Source organism: Mesoplodon mirus (genome assembly GCF_964341445.2).
Source record: "Mesoplodon mirus genome assembly, chromosome: 7".
NCBI lineage: Eukaryota > Metazoa > Chordata > Mammalia > Artiodactyla > Ziphiidae > Mesoplodon > Mesoplodon mirus.
Window position 1 is genome coordinate 54,520,705 of NC_138983.1, and position 14,239 is coordinate 54,534,943.

The 14,239-nt window shown below is 39.6% G+C and overlaps 2 protein-coding genes across 4 annotated transcripts in view; one reads left to right on the forward strand and one right to left on the reverse strand.

Annotated features, from left to right (window-relative positions):
• Nucleotides 1-14,239, reverse strand: part of UVRAG (UV radiation resistance associated) — a 315,157-nt gene that overhangs the window by 77,518 nt on the left and 223,400 nt on the right. For all 3 annotated transcript variants that reach the window (XM_082628358.1, XM_082628357.1, XM_082628359.1), the window contains one exon: nt 9,414-9,492. In XM_082628358.1, coding sequence (XP_082484484.1) covers nt 9,414-9,492 — 79 coding nt within the window. The remainder of the gene's footprint in view (nt 1-9,413; nt 9,493-14,239) is intronic.
• On the forward strand, nt 12,229-13,478 carry LOC309808256 (U6 snRNA-associated Sm-like protein LSm4). The gene has a single exon (XM_082628360.1). The coding sequence runs from the start codon at nt 12,782-12,784 to the stop codon at nt 13,205-13,207; it is 426 nt and encodes a 141-aa protein (XP_082484486.1). The 5' UTR covers nt 12,229-12,781; the 3' UTR covers nt 13,208-13,478.

The window sequence follows — 14,239 nt, forward strand, 5'->3', positions numbered from 1 at the left end:
AGTGTCCACTGACAGATGAATGGAAAAAGAAGATGTGGCACATATATACAATGGAATATTACTCAGCCATAAAAAGAAACAAAATTGAGTTATTTGTAGTGAGGTGGATGGACCTAGAGTCTGTCATACAAAGTGAGGTAAGTCAGAAAGAGAAAAACAAATACCATATGCTAACACATATATATGGAATCTAAAAAAAAAAATGGTTTTGAAGAACCTAGGGGCAGGACAGGAATAAAGACGCAGATGTAGAGAATGGACTTGAGGACACAAGGAGAGGGAAGGGTAAGCTGCGACGAAGTGAGAGCGTGGCATGGACATATATACACTACCAAATGTAAAACAGATATCTAGTGGGAAGCAGCCGCATAGCACAGGGAGATCAGCTTGGTGCTTTGTGACCACCTAGATGGGTGGGATAGGGAGGGTGGGAGGGAGATGCAAGAAGGAGGAGATATGGGGACACATGTGTATGTATAGCTGATTCACTTTGTTATAAAGCAGAAACTAACACAGCACTGTAAAGTAATTATACTCCAATAAAGATGTTAAAAACAAACAAACAAAAAACCACAATGAGATACCACTTTACATCTAGTAGGAGGCTATAATAGAAAGGACAGAAATTGGAACTTTAATACATCGATGGTGGGAATGCAAAATGGTGTAACTGCTTTTAGCACACAGTCTGGCAATTCCTCAAAATGTTAAACATAGTTACCATATGGTTCAGTAACTCCACTCACAAGTACTGGGTTGGCCAAAGAGTTCATTCGGGTTTTTCCGTAACATCTTATGGAAAAACCCGATGGAACTCTTTGGCCAACCCAATATATACCAATATATACCCAAGAGTAATGAAAACATTTCCCCACAGAAAACTTGTATGTATACATTAATGCTCATAGCAGCATTATTCATAATGACCCCAAAGTGTAAACAATCCAGTGTCTATCAACTGATGAATGGATGAATGAAATGTGGTATATCCATATACATCTTTGAATTGCCAAAATGATTTGTTAATAAAAAGCAATGATTGATGCATACTACAGTATGGATGAACCATAAACCTATGCTAAGGGAAAGAAGCCAGTCACAAAGACCACATATTTTATTCTATTCCATGAAATGTCCAGAATAGAAACAGAAATGGAATGGTGGCTGCTTAGGGTCGGAAGTCTTAGGGGAACAGGGAGTGACTGCTAATGAGTACAGGGTTTCTTTATGGGCAATGAAAATATTTTAAAGCAGACTGGGGTGATAGTTGTACCACTAGTTGAATATATTTTAAAAAACATTGAATTATACATTTTAAGTGGGTGAACTGTATGGTTTGTGAATTATATCTCAGTAAATTGTTTGTTTGTTGTTAAGATATAGGACTTGTAAAAAATAGTTTCTACTCTATTATTGGCAATTTTGTAGGCAGCAGGAGGGAATGATGGCATTTTGACTATTAAAATACCCTCGGAATTTGTATTCTTGATTTCAAGAAGAATTAAGAAAATAAAAATGCATTTTCTCCTCGTGTGTCATATATATTGAACTGTATGTTAAAGAAATAGACATGAATTTAAGCTGCTGGGTGTAAACTGGCATTGATCCCTTCTAAATAGCTGTGCACTGTGGGCCCCATGAGTAGTCAAGTTTTACAGAAAGACCATGTCCCTGGCAGAACAGAAGTTTCCAACTGTTTTTGGAAGGAGAAGGTACTGTTACTTTCTATGAAGTCTTAAAGTAAATTGAGAAAAAAGAGAGGTAATAGAGTAAAAAGAAGAGAGGTCATGAAATCTCCAGGATCTAATCCTAGTTCTACTTAATTCCTGATCTCAGGGGTCTCATATGTAAAAAGGCAGATGTCTGTGCCTTATCCACCTCATAGGATTGTAATAAGGCCCACATTAAAAAAGAAAAAAAAAAGAAGAAACAAAGTGGGATATAGCTGGATCTGACCTCAGAAGATTTGATCTTGAATTCTGTTTGTCATTTAATAGCTTCGTCATCCTCGAGAAGTTAGCATAGCAGCAACTCAGTCTCTTAACTAAAGATAGACCTGGTCAACGTACTTCACAAGGTATGAAATGAGATACAGAAGCATGAGTATACCAAAAGCCATTAAGTTCAATACAAATTTAAATCATCATTAATATTTGTAAACTACACCCTCAAAGTATTACTCTTAAGTCCCTGAACTTTCAAGAAAGTAGAGAAGCCTGGCTCAAGAAAACTCAAAAGCAATAGGGAAGAATCCACTGATAGCTGCTGGTCTGATGATTTGTATTGCACAGTACTACCAGAATTCAAATTTGTAGGTCTCTTATATAATGTTTCCACATTTGGAGAAGTGACACATGTGTCTTGGTTTATCAGACTATGAGCAGTTGAGGTGTTTTATAGGAAAGCTGGGTGACTACATTCTCTAGGATGGTGGTTCTCAAACTTTTTGGTCTCAAGATCCCTTTACTCTCTTAAAATTGAGGACCCCAAAAAGCTTTTGTTTATGTAGGGCATATACAAATATGAAACTGAAAAAGCTTTTAAGTATTTACTAATTCACTTTAAAATAATAATAGAAATCTATTACTTGTTAATATAAATAACATTTTTAATGAAAAACAAGCATATTTTCAAAAAAAGAAATTTAGTGAGATGAGCGACATTGTTTTACATTTTTGCAAGTCTTTTGCAATGCCTGCCTTAATAGAAGACAGCTGGATTCTCATATATTCTTCTGCATTCATTTTGTTACCACATGTTGTTTCATGAGAAAATGTAATTGGGAAAGAAAGGAGTATTTTAATAGTCTTTTTCAGATAATTGTAGATATTCTTCTCTGATACTACCTACAAATTTAACAAGTAGTAGCTTCTTAAAGGTTAGTAGCAATGTAGAATCTGAAGCCATTTCGATATATTTTTTACAGCTGTTACATTAAAATCCATTGGGGTGGGCTTCCCTTGTGGTGCTGTGGTTAAGAATCTGCCTGCCAATGCAGGAGAAACAGGTTCGAGCCCTGGTCTGGGAAGATCCCACATGCCGCGGAGCAACTAAGCCCACGCACCACAACTACTGAGCCTGCACTCTAGAGCCCACAAGCCACAACTACTGAGCCCCATGCCACAACTACTGAAGCCCGCGCGCCTAGAGCCCGTGCTCCCAATGAGAAGCCACAACAATGAGAAGCCTGCGCACCGCAACAAAGAGTAGCCCTGACTCGCCGCAACTAGAGAGAGCCTGCGTGCAGCAACGAAGACCCAACGCAGCTAAAAATAAAAATAAGTAAAATAAATTTATATATATATAAAAAAATCCATTGGGGTTTTTGCACTTTGAAGAGATCTTTAGCTGTACATGACTTCATAGCAACATACATTGGTCATTTTGAAAATACTGGCTCACTGAGTTATATACAGTTTAAATGCTGACACATTCATTATAAAATATATTAATCTCATTTGTTAAATATCACTACCAACTTCATCAAAAACACCTGTAAGAAATGGGAAGCTGTCAAGGTCATGGTGGCAAATGCAAGTTTTCCGACATACTACTGATACTGTCATTCAAAATCTTGAATCTCATCATCAGTTGATTTCCTTTAAGAGGCTCACTTCATTCATTTTTGCAAAAAATGTCTGCCAAATACCTAAGTCTGTGTAGTTGGCTGTGTGTGAGTCAATCTTTCAAGATGGTGCTCCATGAAAAATATCAGCTGGTTTAGTTAGCAACTCAATTGCACAAGTGCTTTATGCCTGTTTCCCTTTCCATCACACAGAATATTAAAAAAATATGTAGTCAAGGGTCAACATTTAATATACTTAATAAATTTTACTGCTTCATCAAGGACATTCTTTTTTTTTTTTTTTTGCTGCGTTGGGTCTTCGCTGCCGCACATGGTCTTTCTCTAGCTGTGGTGAGCAGGGGCTACTCTTCATTGTGGTGTAGTTCAGTAGTTGCAGTGTGTGGGCTCAGTAGTTGTGGTGTGCGGGCTCAGTAGTTGTGGCTCATGGGGTCTAGAGGGCAGGCTCAGTAGTTGTGGTGCACAGGCTTAGTTGCTCCGCGGCATGTGGGATCTTCCCGGACCAGGGATCGAACCCATGTTTCCTGCATTGGCAGGCGGATTCTTAACCACTGCGCCACCAGGAAAGTCCCAAGGACATTCTTAAGTTAAACTGGTTTTTGTCTTTTTGTTTTGTTTTGAAACTATGAGTTTGCTGAAAGTGCCCCTTTTTCGATCTTAGGTCAACAAACTCATGTTCTGAAAACAATTCCCTTTCCCTCTCCCTAAGACTTTACTCCTTCAAGTATCCCTTCTTTACCTTGTATTAGCAATTGCTCTCTTCATTTGATCACTCTCATCAGCATATAAACCTGCCCTGATATTTCCCATCTTAAAAAATAAAACACACAAAAAAGGTTCCACATCCCCACAAAACAAATAAAAAACAAAAAACAAAAAAACCCAAAAGACCTCCCTTAAACCTACAGTCTTTTCCAGTTATGAACCCACATGTCTATCTCACTGCACAAAAAACACCTCAGAAGGGCTGTCTATAATCAATGGCACTTCCTCACTTCCTATTCTCTCTTCAACACACCTGCTGCTCTACTGAAACAGCTCGTAATGACTTCCATGTTCCCAAGTCCACTGGATACTTCATCTGACAGAGTTCACATATTCAGTTGATTACTCTTTCCTTCCAGAAATTTACTTCTCTTAATTTCCAAATTATTACTTTCTCCTGGTTTTCTCTGTACCCAACTGGCCATTCCTCACAGTCTTTGCTGGTTCATCCTCCTCTATCCAACATCTAAACGTGATTTCCCAGGGCTAGATCCCATGGCATGTTTCTGTCTGCATCTGTCTCTCTCTGCTCTGGCTAGCTCTGCACTCTCTTCCTGGTTGATCGCACCTGGTTCCATGGATTTAAACATCATCTTTATATTGATGACTACCAAATTTGTACCTCTAGTAACTGACCTCCCACCCTGAGTTCCAGACCCATATATTCTGTTGCTTACTTGACGACTCGGCTTTGGATTTCTAAAAGGCAACTCAAGCTTAACATTTCCAAAGCAGAACTTTTGGTTCTCCCAACCCCCGTCTCTTGGACCTTTCCCCATCTCAATAAACAGCATTTTCATACATCCAGTTGCTCATACACAAAACCTAGGAGTCATTCTTGATTACTCCTTTTCCTCCATCTCCCACATTCAATCCATTAGTTCATCTCCCATAATATACTGCAAAATATAACATTATATTAGTTTCAGGTATACAACATAATGATTCAATGTATGTATATATTGTGAAATAATCACCACGATAAGTCAACATCCATCACCACACACAGTTACAAACTTTTTTTTTCTCGTGGTGAAAACTGTTAAGATATACACTCTCAGCAACTTTTGAATATACAATATGGTATTAACTGTAGTCAACATGCTGTACATTATATCTCCAGGACTTACTTATTTTATAACTGTAAGTTGGTAGCTTTTGACAACCTTCATCCATTTCTACCACCCTCTACCCCCACCTGTGATAACCACCAATATGTTCTTTTTATCTATGAGTTTGGGTTTTTTTTTTTTTAACTTAGATTCCACATGAGTGAGATCATATGGTATTTAATTCACTTAGCATAATGCCCTCAAGGTCCATCCACATGTTGTTGCAAATGCCAGGACTTCCTTCTTTTCATGGCTGAATAATATTCTACTGTGTGTGTGTGTGTGTGTGTGTGTATGTACACACACGTACACACACCACATTTTCTTTATCTATTCATCCATTGATGGACACTTAGGTTATTTCCATGTCTTGGCTATTTTAAATAATGCTGCAATAAGCATGGGGGGTACAGGTATCTCTTCAAGTTAGTGTTTTCATTTCCTTTGGACAAATACCCAAAGTGGAAATGCTGGATCAAATGCTGCCCTTTTCACTTTGCAGGGTGATTATGAGGGTCACATGGATATATATGTATATATATCCTAAACTATAAAGCTTTCCACAAACATAAGGTAAAAGTATTATAATTTTTGATTGACTACTTTTTATGCTCTAGGAACTAAAAGCAAACTACTGTGCTATACACAAATACTAATATAATGTCCTTATACACTTACTGACAATTATGGCAGGAGTTGGTTTCTTAAATCAGCATTAATTACACTGTACCTGAATTTTACCAGGCCCATTCCTATAGTGTTGCAGGTTGCCAACAGGGAAGACTATTTCCAGCCAAAGGGACTGGCACTTGAAAAATATTAGTAAATGATGCTAAGAACAAGGCATTTTGCTTTATTCACTTTCAATACCCAACCCAGCACACACACCCCTTTAGACAATAGTGACAGGAAGAGGGCAAGCAGACCTTACCAACCCTCTCAGCTCTTCAAACAACACTTGAGGATTTCTACTTGAAGGCCTGTCTTTCTAAGCTTGTGCTTTCAAAACTTGAGCTGGACTGATCCCAAATACTGAAGTAACAAATATTACTATATTCTGTCATTTCCTCTACCAAAAAAGTGATTTTACTACTATTTCTGGCTGTGATGAAAGGTCCTATTGACTATTCAAATCCTCAACCAAGTTATGGATGCAGTATTAAATGACTTCACTCCTTTTTCTCTGGCTCTTTAACACATGCCAATGCTTTCATCCACCTCCACTAACATGGCTTATAAATTACTGAGGTGGGACCATTTTAATCGTATGATTTGTTCACATCTCTAGAGTCTAAATGGGACTGACTGAGAAGACAAACTCCCCTTTGACAACATGTATTGGTATATATGTATATAAAAATAAACCTTCACAAGTTGGAAATATCTTATTAATATAATACCTGGTTAGGAGCCATAATAATTAATGGTTCTTTGGTTTGTTATAAGTTGAAATGTAAGAAAGTGATGGTAGTAAGGCTAAAGACAAAATGGAGTTAAAGTGAAAAAAGTTGAAGGTCACAAATTTGCCAAAAGTTTCTTTCCAAATGCTCAGAAGAAGCTTTCTGAATGAACCCTGAAACCTAAGAAAGTCTGTTTATAAGAAGTTTATTGTCATCTCCTTTTTTTTTTTTTTTTGCAGTATGCGGGCCTCTCACTGCTGTGGCCTCTCCCATTGCGGAGCACAGGCTCCGGACGCGCAGGCTCAGTGGCCATGGCTCACGGGCCCAGCCGCTCCGTGGCATGTGGGATTTTCCCGGACCGGGGCACGAACCCGTGTCCCCTGCAACAGCAGGCGGACTCTCAACCACTACGCCACCAGGGAAGCCCTGTCATCTCCTTTTAAAACTGTCATCACAGTGATGAAAAAACACTAGAGAGCAAGATACTTGCTCCCTATGGAGTTAGAGTGGTTAACCCATTAAACACACACACAAATGTAATCTCTCAATTTCAAAGAGTATAAAGTTTCAGAGGATACAAAATTACTAGAAGTAATCCATTTTTTAAACAGATGAATAAAACTAGTTCCGCATACTCGTGGCCTTGGTTCAGTTAAGAATAAAATCAGAAGCTACCTGGGAAGTGCTCTAAAATGAGGACCAAATAGGGCTAGAGCTGAGTCTGGTGTGAAGGGCTGGCTGTCCCAAATTTTCCACTGCACGTAGTCAGCCTCCCTGTTGGTCTTGTTCTCAAAGCAAGCTGGGCTATTCTTAGCACCCCTTTATACCATACTTTGCCATTCCTAATTGGGCCCCGAGAAGAAAGAATTAAGTGTGTGTGTGTGTGCACGTGTGTGTTTGAAGCTGGGATTTATGAGGAAATCCAGGGATTTCAGCCCTAGCCTTAATTAGGAGTAGGTTTCACCTGGAAACTTCCAACAGACTTCTGATCTTAGGCCTTATATGTCTAAAGCAAGAAACAGAAAATAGGGCAAAGAGAGAAGAATCTCTGAACTCGGATCAGAACTTAGTTCTACTAAATGAGGCCAACCTTCCTGACATCCTGACTCCCAGACTCTGGACCCCAGTTTCCATGTACTCTTTTCCACCTTGGCTGACTTCACTGGAGGTACTCTCTAATTTACTTAGAACTCTTCTCCCTTAATATATCCTTAGTCTGGCCCCTTCTTGACCATTTCTGTTTAAGTACTACCTTTTCTATGGTATGACATCTGTGATCAGTAATGTGAGCTAGCCAGCCTTGAAATTAAGGTCCTGTTTCCTAGACTGAGATACTCTTCTGCCAAAAATGGAGGGATGGAAAGCATCAGTTGTGGGAAGAATGGCACATGGAAAGATGAGTCATGGGCCAGAGGCTGTGAGCAAGGCTGCTTGCCTGGAATGAAGAACATGAGCTGGATGGCAGTAACAATAAAAGCAGTATGAGTGTGAGGTTATAAGCAAATGATTAATCGAGGACTGCAAACTAGAAATTTGATCCAGTATCAGAAAAGTATAAGAGTCTTAATAAAAACCAATTTTTAAAAAAACATTAAACTGAGATTAGATGAGAGGAAGAAAGGCAAAGATGACACCATATGGATGAATTATTCTAGATCCATCAGAAATGAATATGGGAATTGTTCAGTGAGTCTTCAGAATCATACGGATAAAAGGCAACTCAGGCTCATAAAAACAAAAGCATCACAAACCTTATTGCTTCTATAAAAAGGAAAGGTCTGAGGATACAGATGATAATGTCACTAAATAACAGCCAAACAGTGGGATCTTGTCCATGTGATATTCCAATTGGAAGGATGTCCAAATAAAAACAAGGCACTGAAGCTGATCTTCCTTTACAACTAGAAAATTTATGGCATGTCTACCTCTTGAAGTATAGCCAAGGGAGCTAAGGAAATGCTATATATTTCTTTCAGGAAAATGCAAACCCAAGCATCTGATTACCTTTCTATGGCATGTGGAAAGGCATTAAGTGAGATACGAACTGGTGTGATGTTGGGAGAGCCACAAAAATCCAAGCTGGGTTGGAAGGACCATGTGCTTGGTCTTTTCTTTGGGGCCCTGGATAATAGATGAGGAGACTAGTAGGGACTTGCCAAAGTCAGTAAACCTTTACTCCGTAAACAACTCCCAATCAAAATGAGCCCCCAGAAGTGGTCTAAGAGAAGAAAGCTGTGTGAGAAGAACGCTATTATCAGTCAAGCTGTAGAGGCAAGAGGTTAGAAAGCCCACACGTTCAAGTACAGTCTACTAGCAGGTAACAATTCAGTAAATGGCTTCTGAGTTTAGCCGGAGGATTGCAATTTGTACACATTGCTTCTTTGTGGTATTTATAATGGCACAGAAAAGGACTGTGGCCAAAAAAGAACTTTGCATCATCACTGTAGCTAGTTAAATGGGAGTCAACTGTAGTACTTATTCATAGAGGGTTAGAGATCCAAGGAAGTAGGCTGCATGTGGGAAGTAGGAGGGGAGTAAAGAGGAGTTACTTACCTGTGCTATATTTTTGTTCAGAAGATAGACACCGTAATCAAACTGCAACTTCTCCCCTCCTTTTGGGTATAATGGAAACCTAAAAAAGGTAAAGTAGGGTCAGAAGTTTTCAAAAACTTGAGTAAAACAACCTCCAAGTTGTTGACTAAGGCAGAAGTTTCCTGCATACAGGAAAACTTTCCAGAAAAGTTTCCTGCATACAGTTTCCTGCATACAGCATAAACATCTGAAGACTTGGACTAAGTCACTTATATAGTCATTGTAACCTATTATCTTAATATCTTCATAACATTAGTCAAATCAGAATGATGGCTGCTTTGTTTCGAAGAAAAAATTGAATAGGTCATGCAATAAGGGACAAATATATAAGAAAGTGACCCACTATCCTCAAGGAGTTGAGGCCACTATGTCTCATATTTATATATCATAAACCTACCACCCTGAGATTAAGATCCTAGAATTTTTTTCCTCTAATACTTTGGACCTGACATCTCAACTTCTACTAAAAGGGACAGAAAGATTAAGAAAAATATCAGACATGAAAGCGATATCTAAGGTTTCTGTTGCTTCTGAGGTGGCTAGTCAAATCCACAGCACCAATGAGCAAAAATTCATCAAAAATTTCATTCACATTTGCAGGGGTGGCTATTTGGATGTTACTTCTCCAAGCCGATGTACTCATGCCATAGAGTTCTCATAATACTTTCCATTTTAACCTGATTCACTGAAGCAACAAAGGCATGAGATCTGTAGATCTTTATAAAAGTGATGAGTTATTTTAGGGAGTAAGTTTCCTTCACTATTTCCCTTTTCCTACTCCTGCAAATGAAGAAGAAAAGGTTACAGTATATCTATGTTCTAGTCAAACTTTCCCCTGATTCTTAAGACCAAGCATTCATTTTGGCCTCTGCAACAGATTTCTCTACAAACAGATCAATCACAACTTAGACAGGGTCAAGAAGAAACTTTACTTTCCTTAGTTTTGCAATATCTGACTATTCTTAAGAATAACATAACCTTACAGAAATAAATGGTAGGTGACAATTACTGGATATTCTTAATTTCAATTGTGTTTTAATTGTCTGAGGAAAAGATAAATTCCATAATGCTTGGAGGATACTGTTTTCTAGGGAAAATGAAAGAAAGGAAACAGAATTTAAAGCTTTATATTAAATTCTCGAGTTGCTGATTACATAATGTCCAAAAGGTAAATTTGTCGTACTGTAAAATTACAGGCACTGGGGAGCGAGCAAGGTCATGATCTGTCTGTATTCTCTACAGTGGAACACCAAATGCTTCATACACCCATCAAGAAGATATAGCTTTGTATTTAATTGAAGCTATAAAAAATAAACTAGGACATACGGTTTGGCCCTAAATTGAGATGCATTAAAAATGACAGCAAAGCAAATTCGGGATAAGCAAAGTGTAACACACCAGGCTTTTACAGGGTATCTGGGAATCCTTCAAACTTGTATGGGGTAGCCTGCAAAGAAACTACCTAACTGAAAGGATATATCAGCAAAGGGGCAATTATGAAGAAATTTACTAGAGTCCTAAAGCTCTATGCTGTATACTTGTTATACTATAAACCATTACATGTAGACTATCTGCATAGCTCTCCAAACTCACAAATATCTCCACTTCCAAGTTATAAATGCAGAAACTGTTTCAAATGTTGGAAAAGTAAACTGAAATAAGCATACATTGAAAACCAAGCCTCTGAATCCTGATGAATGGATCTTATGACACTGACTTTATTACTTCATTGGGACTTCTTTATAGAAAGAAAGAGCCCCAAGGTGTGTTTGTACCATTAAAACAAATCTAAAGAGTGGTTAGAGCCAAAGGTTCAAATAGGGAAACTTTAAGACAGATCAAATATTAGGACAGAGTTCACATCTTATATTGCTTTCAAATTCTTAAGGGGTCATGTCAAGTTGAACAGTATAATAGTTTCTAACCATTACACAGTCATCTTACTCTGCGAAAGTACATGGATTTATAGATCTACTAAGCAATCTAGAAAAATGAAATCCATCTAAAAGGGTAAAACCTATTACCATCAGGACATAAGATACAAATCAAAGGCATCTTAATATACATACAGAATCTCATTAGCAGACTTCAGAAGGTTTAGGTAAGAATGTGGTCATTCAAGTACAACCAGAAAAATGTCCTTAGCACCATAAATAGAATTAATTTAAGGGAGTATTAGATTAAATAACTAGAGGAATAACTATACATTTCCTATTATTATACTTTTACAGAAAATGCAATTAAAATGAGCAATATTAAATTCTTTTCCAAATTAAATTACATTTCCAAGTTGTTTGAAAAATTCACTGACTCTACCTGGTAAAAGTCAATGAATTAGAAAGCGATAAATAGATTATCTGTGAAGATGGTTTGGAGCTCTTTAGTACCTAGTAATTTCGGTGTGATTAAAGAATTATGACATGAGTACCAAAAAGCCAATGTAATCCCAGGCTGTATTAACAGAGAGAGAGCAGATAACCAGGGAACGTGCTAGTAACAACTATCAATACTTAGTACTGGGTCAGATGATACTGTCAGATCTATGTTTAGTTCTGGGAGTTAATATTTCTTTTTAGAAGCATACAGATAAATAACTGGAACCTTTCTTTTTTTTTTTTTGTCATATGCGGGCCTCTCACTGCTGTGGCCTCTCCCATTGTGGAGCACAGGCTCCGGACGCACAGGCCCAGCGGCCATGGCTCACGGGCCTAGCTGCTCCACGGCATGTGGAATCTTCCCGGACCGGGGCACGAACCCGTGTCCCCTGCATCGGCAGGCAGACTCTCAACCACTGCGCCACCAGGGAAGCCCTGGAACCTTTCTTATAGGTTATGTTTCTTATAGATTTTGTAATAATCTCATTTGACTATAAAAAGCATGCAGTGAAGAAGAGTGGTCCAGTGCTTTTGTTATTTAAAAGAAACTAACTTGCCTTGGTCACCTACTTAGTGGAAAAGATATGATACCTCAGCATTAGGTCTTCAGTTATATACTCAGTATTCTTTCTATTGTCACTGGGTCCTTTAGAGAAGAACACCCAGGATGAATAGAAGAATGGGAGCCATAGTTTTGAGAGAAATGGTTGACGGAACCACAGGTGTTTAGCCTGGAGGGCAGAAGTCTCATGGACAACAAAGGAAGGACTTTCAGAGAGAAGAAAAGCTGGTTTTGTTCTCATGGCTTCAAGCAGGAAAACCCAAAGTTGATGGCAAAAAGTTACAGGAAAGTTGATGTCACCACAGAATTAGGCAAAATCCAAAAGATCTTGAGTAGAGGAAGCTAAGCAGAGGCCGGTCAACCAATAATAACCATGCGGTGAGCTGTGGCGGATGTGGTGGAAGTGGCCGGGGAGCCTGGTCCCCAATGGCACCATGCTTCACTTGTGGCTGCTGAAAACGGCTCAGAATCACCCACTGTTGGTGGAGCTCGAAAACGGGGAGGTGTACAATAGGCATCTGGTGAGCTGCGACAACTGGATGAACATCAACTTGCGTGAGGTGATCTGCAAGTCCAGGGACAGGGACAATTTCTGGCTGATGCCCGAGTGCTACATCCGCGGCAGCACCATCAAGTACCTGCGCATCCCCGATGAGATCATCGACACGGTCAAGGAGGAGGTGGCGGCCAAGGGCCGTGGCCGTGGTGGCCTGCAGCAGCAGAAGCAACAGAAGGGCCATGGCACGGGGGGTGCTGGGCGAGGAGGGATCCCAGGGACCAGCAGAGATCAGCCAGAAAGGAGACCGGGCAAACAGTGAGCCGCCCTTCTGTTCCCCAGAGACTGAGCCGCGACCACCGAGCATATGCTCCCACCCCCGAGGCCGCTTTTCTATGCTCCAGTTTATGAGTCTGTTCAGAACAAAAGGAAGAGGCAGGTGTCCGGGTAGGACCCCCTGCCTGTCATCTGTGATCCTCCTCTTTTTTTGTGAGCCTGGAGTTCTACAGTTGGAAATGTTACTCTGTGCTTCTGGTTTTGTGAAGTCGCAGCAGACTTGATTCCTGGAAGATTCTGTATGTAATGCATCTTTAAAGGCCTCACTCTTGTTTTAAGGTCAGGCATTTTCCAAACAGGTCTGTTTTGCATTTTGTGTTAGATCCCTGTGTGGTGAACAGAAGGGAGGTTTTTATTTTAAGCTGTTTGCACTAAGACTGACAGCCTGGAGAATTTCCTGAAACACGGACCCCAAAATTGCCTTTTCAAAATGAATCCAGATGAACCTTTGCCTCAGAAGCTGTTCTGGGGGACAACACTGGGCCCCGTCCCATCACTTCCTCTCTCCCTCTTTGTGTGACAAAAAAAACCCCAACAAAACAAAACAAAAAAACGAAAAACTACATCTATGAAAACAAAAACAATAAACAAAAAACCCCCATGCATTCAGGGGTCTAGTGGGCTGAATGGTGGTCCTCCTGAAACATATGTCCACATCTGGAAACCCAGGACCTGTGAATGCAACATTATTTGGGAAAAGGGTAAGAATCTTGAGATTAGAATATCCTTGAATATCCGGTTGGGCCCTAACTCCAGTTAAGTGTCCTTATAAGGACACAGAGAGACACAGAGAAGAGGAGAAGGTCACCTGAAGATGGAAGCAGAGATTCGAGTTACACAGCCACAAGCCAAGGAATGCCTGGAGCCAGCAGAAGCGGCAAGGAAAGAATCTCCCCTAGAGCTTTCGTGACACCGTGATTTTGGACTTCTGGCCTCCAGACTATGAGAGAATAAATTTCTGCTACTTTAAGTCACCAAGTCTGTGGTAATTTGTTACAGCAGCCCTAGAGCCTAACAC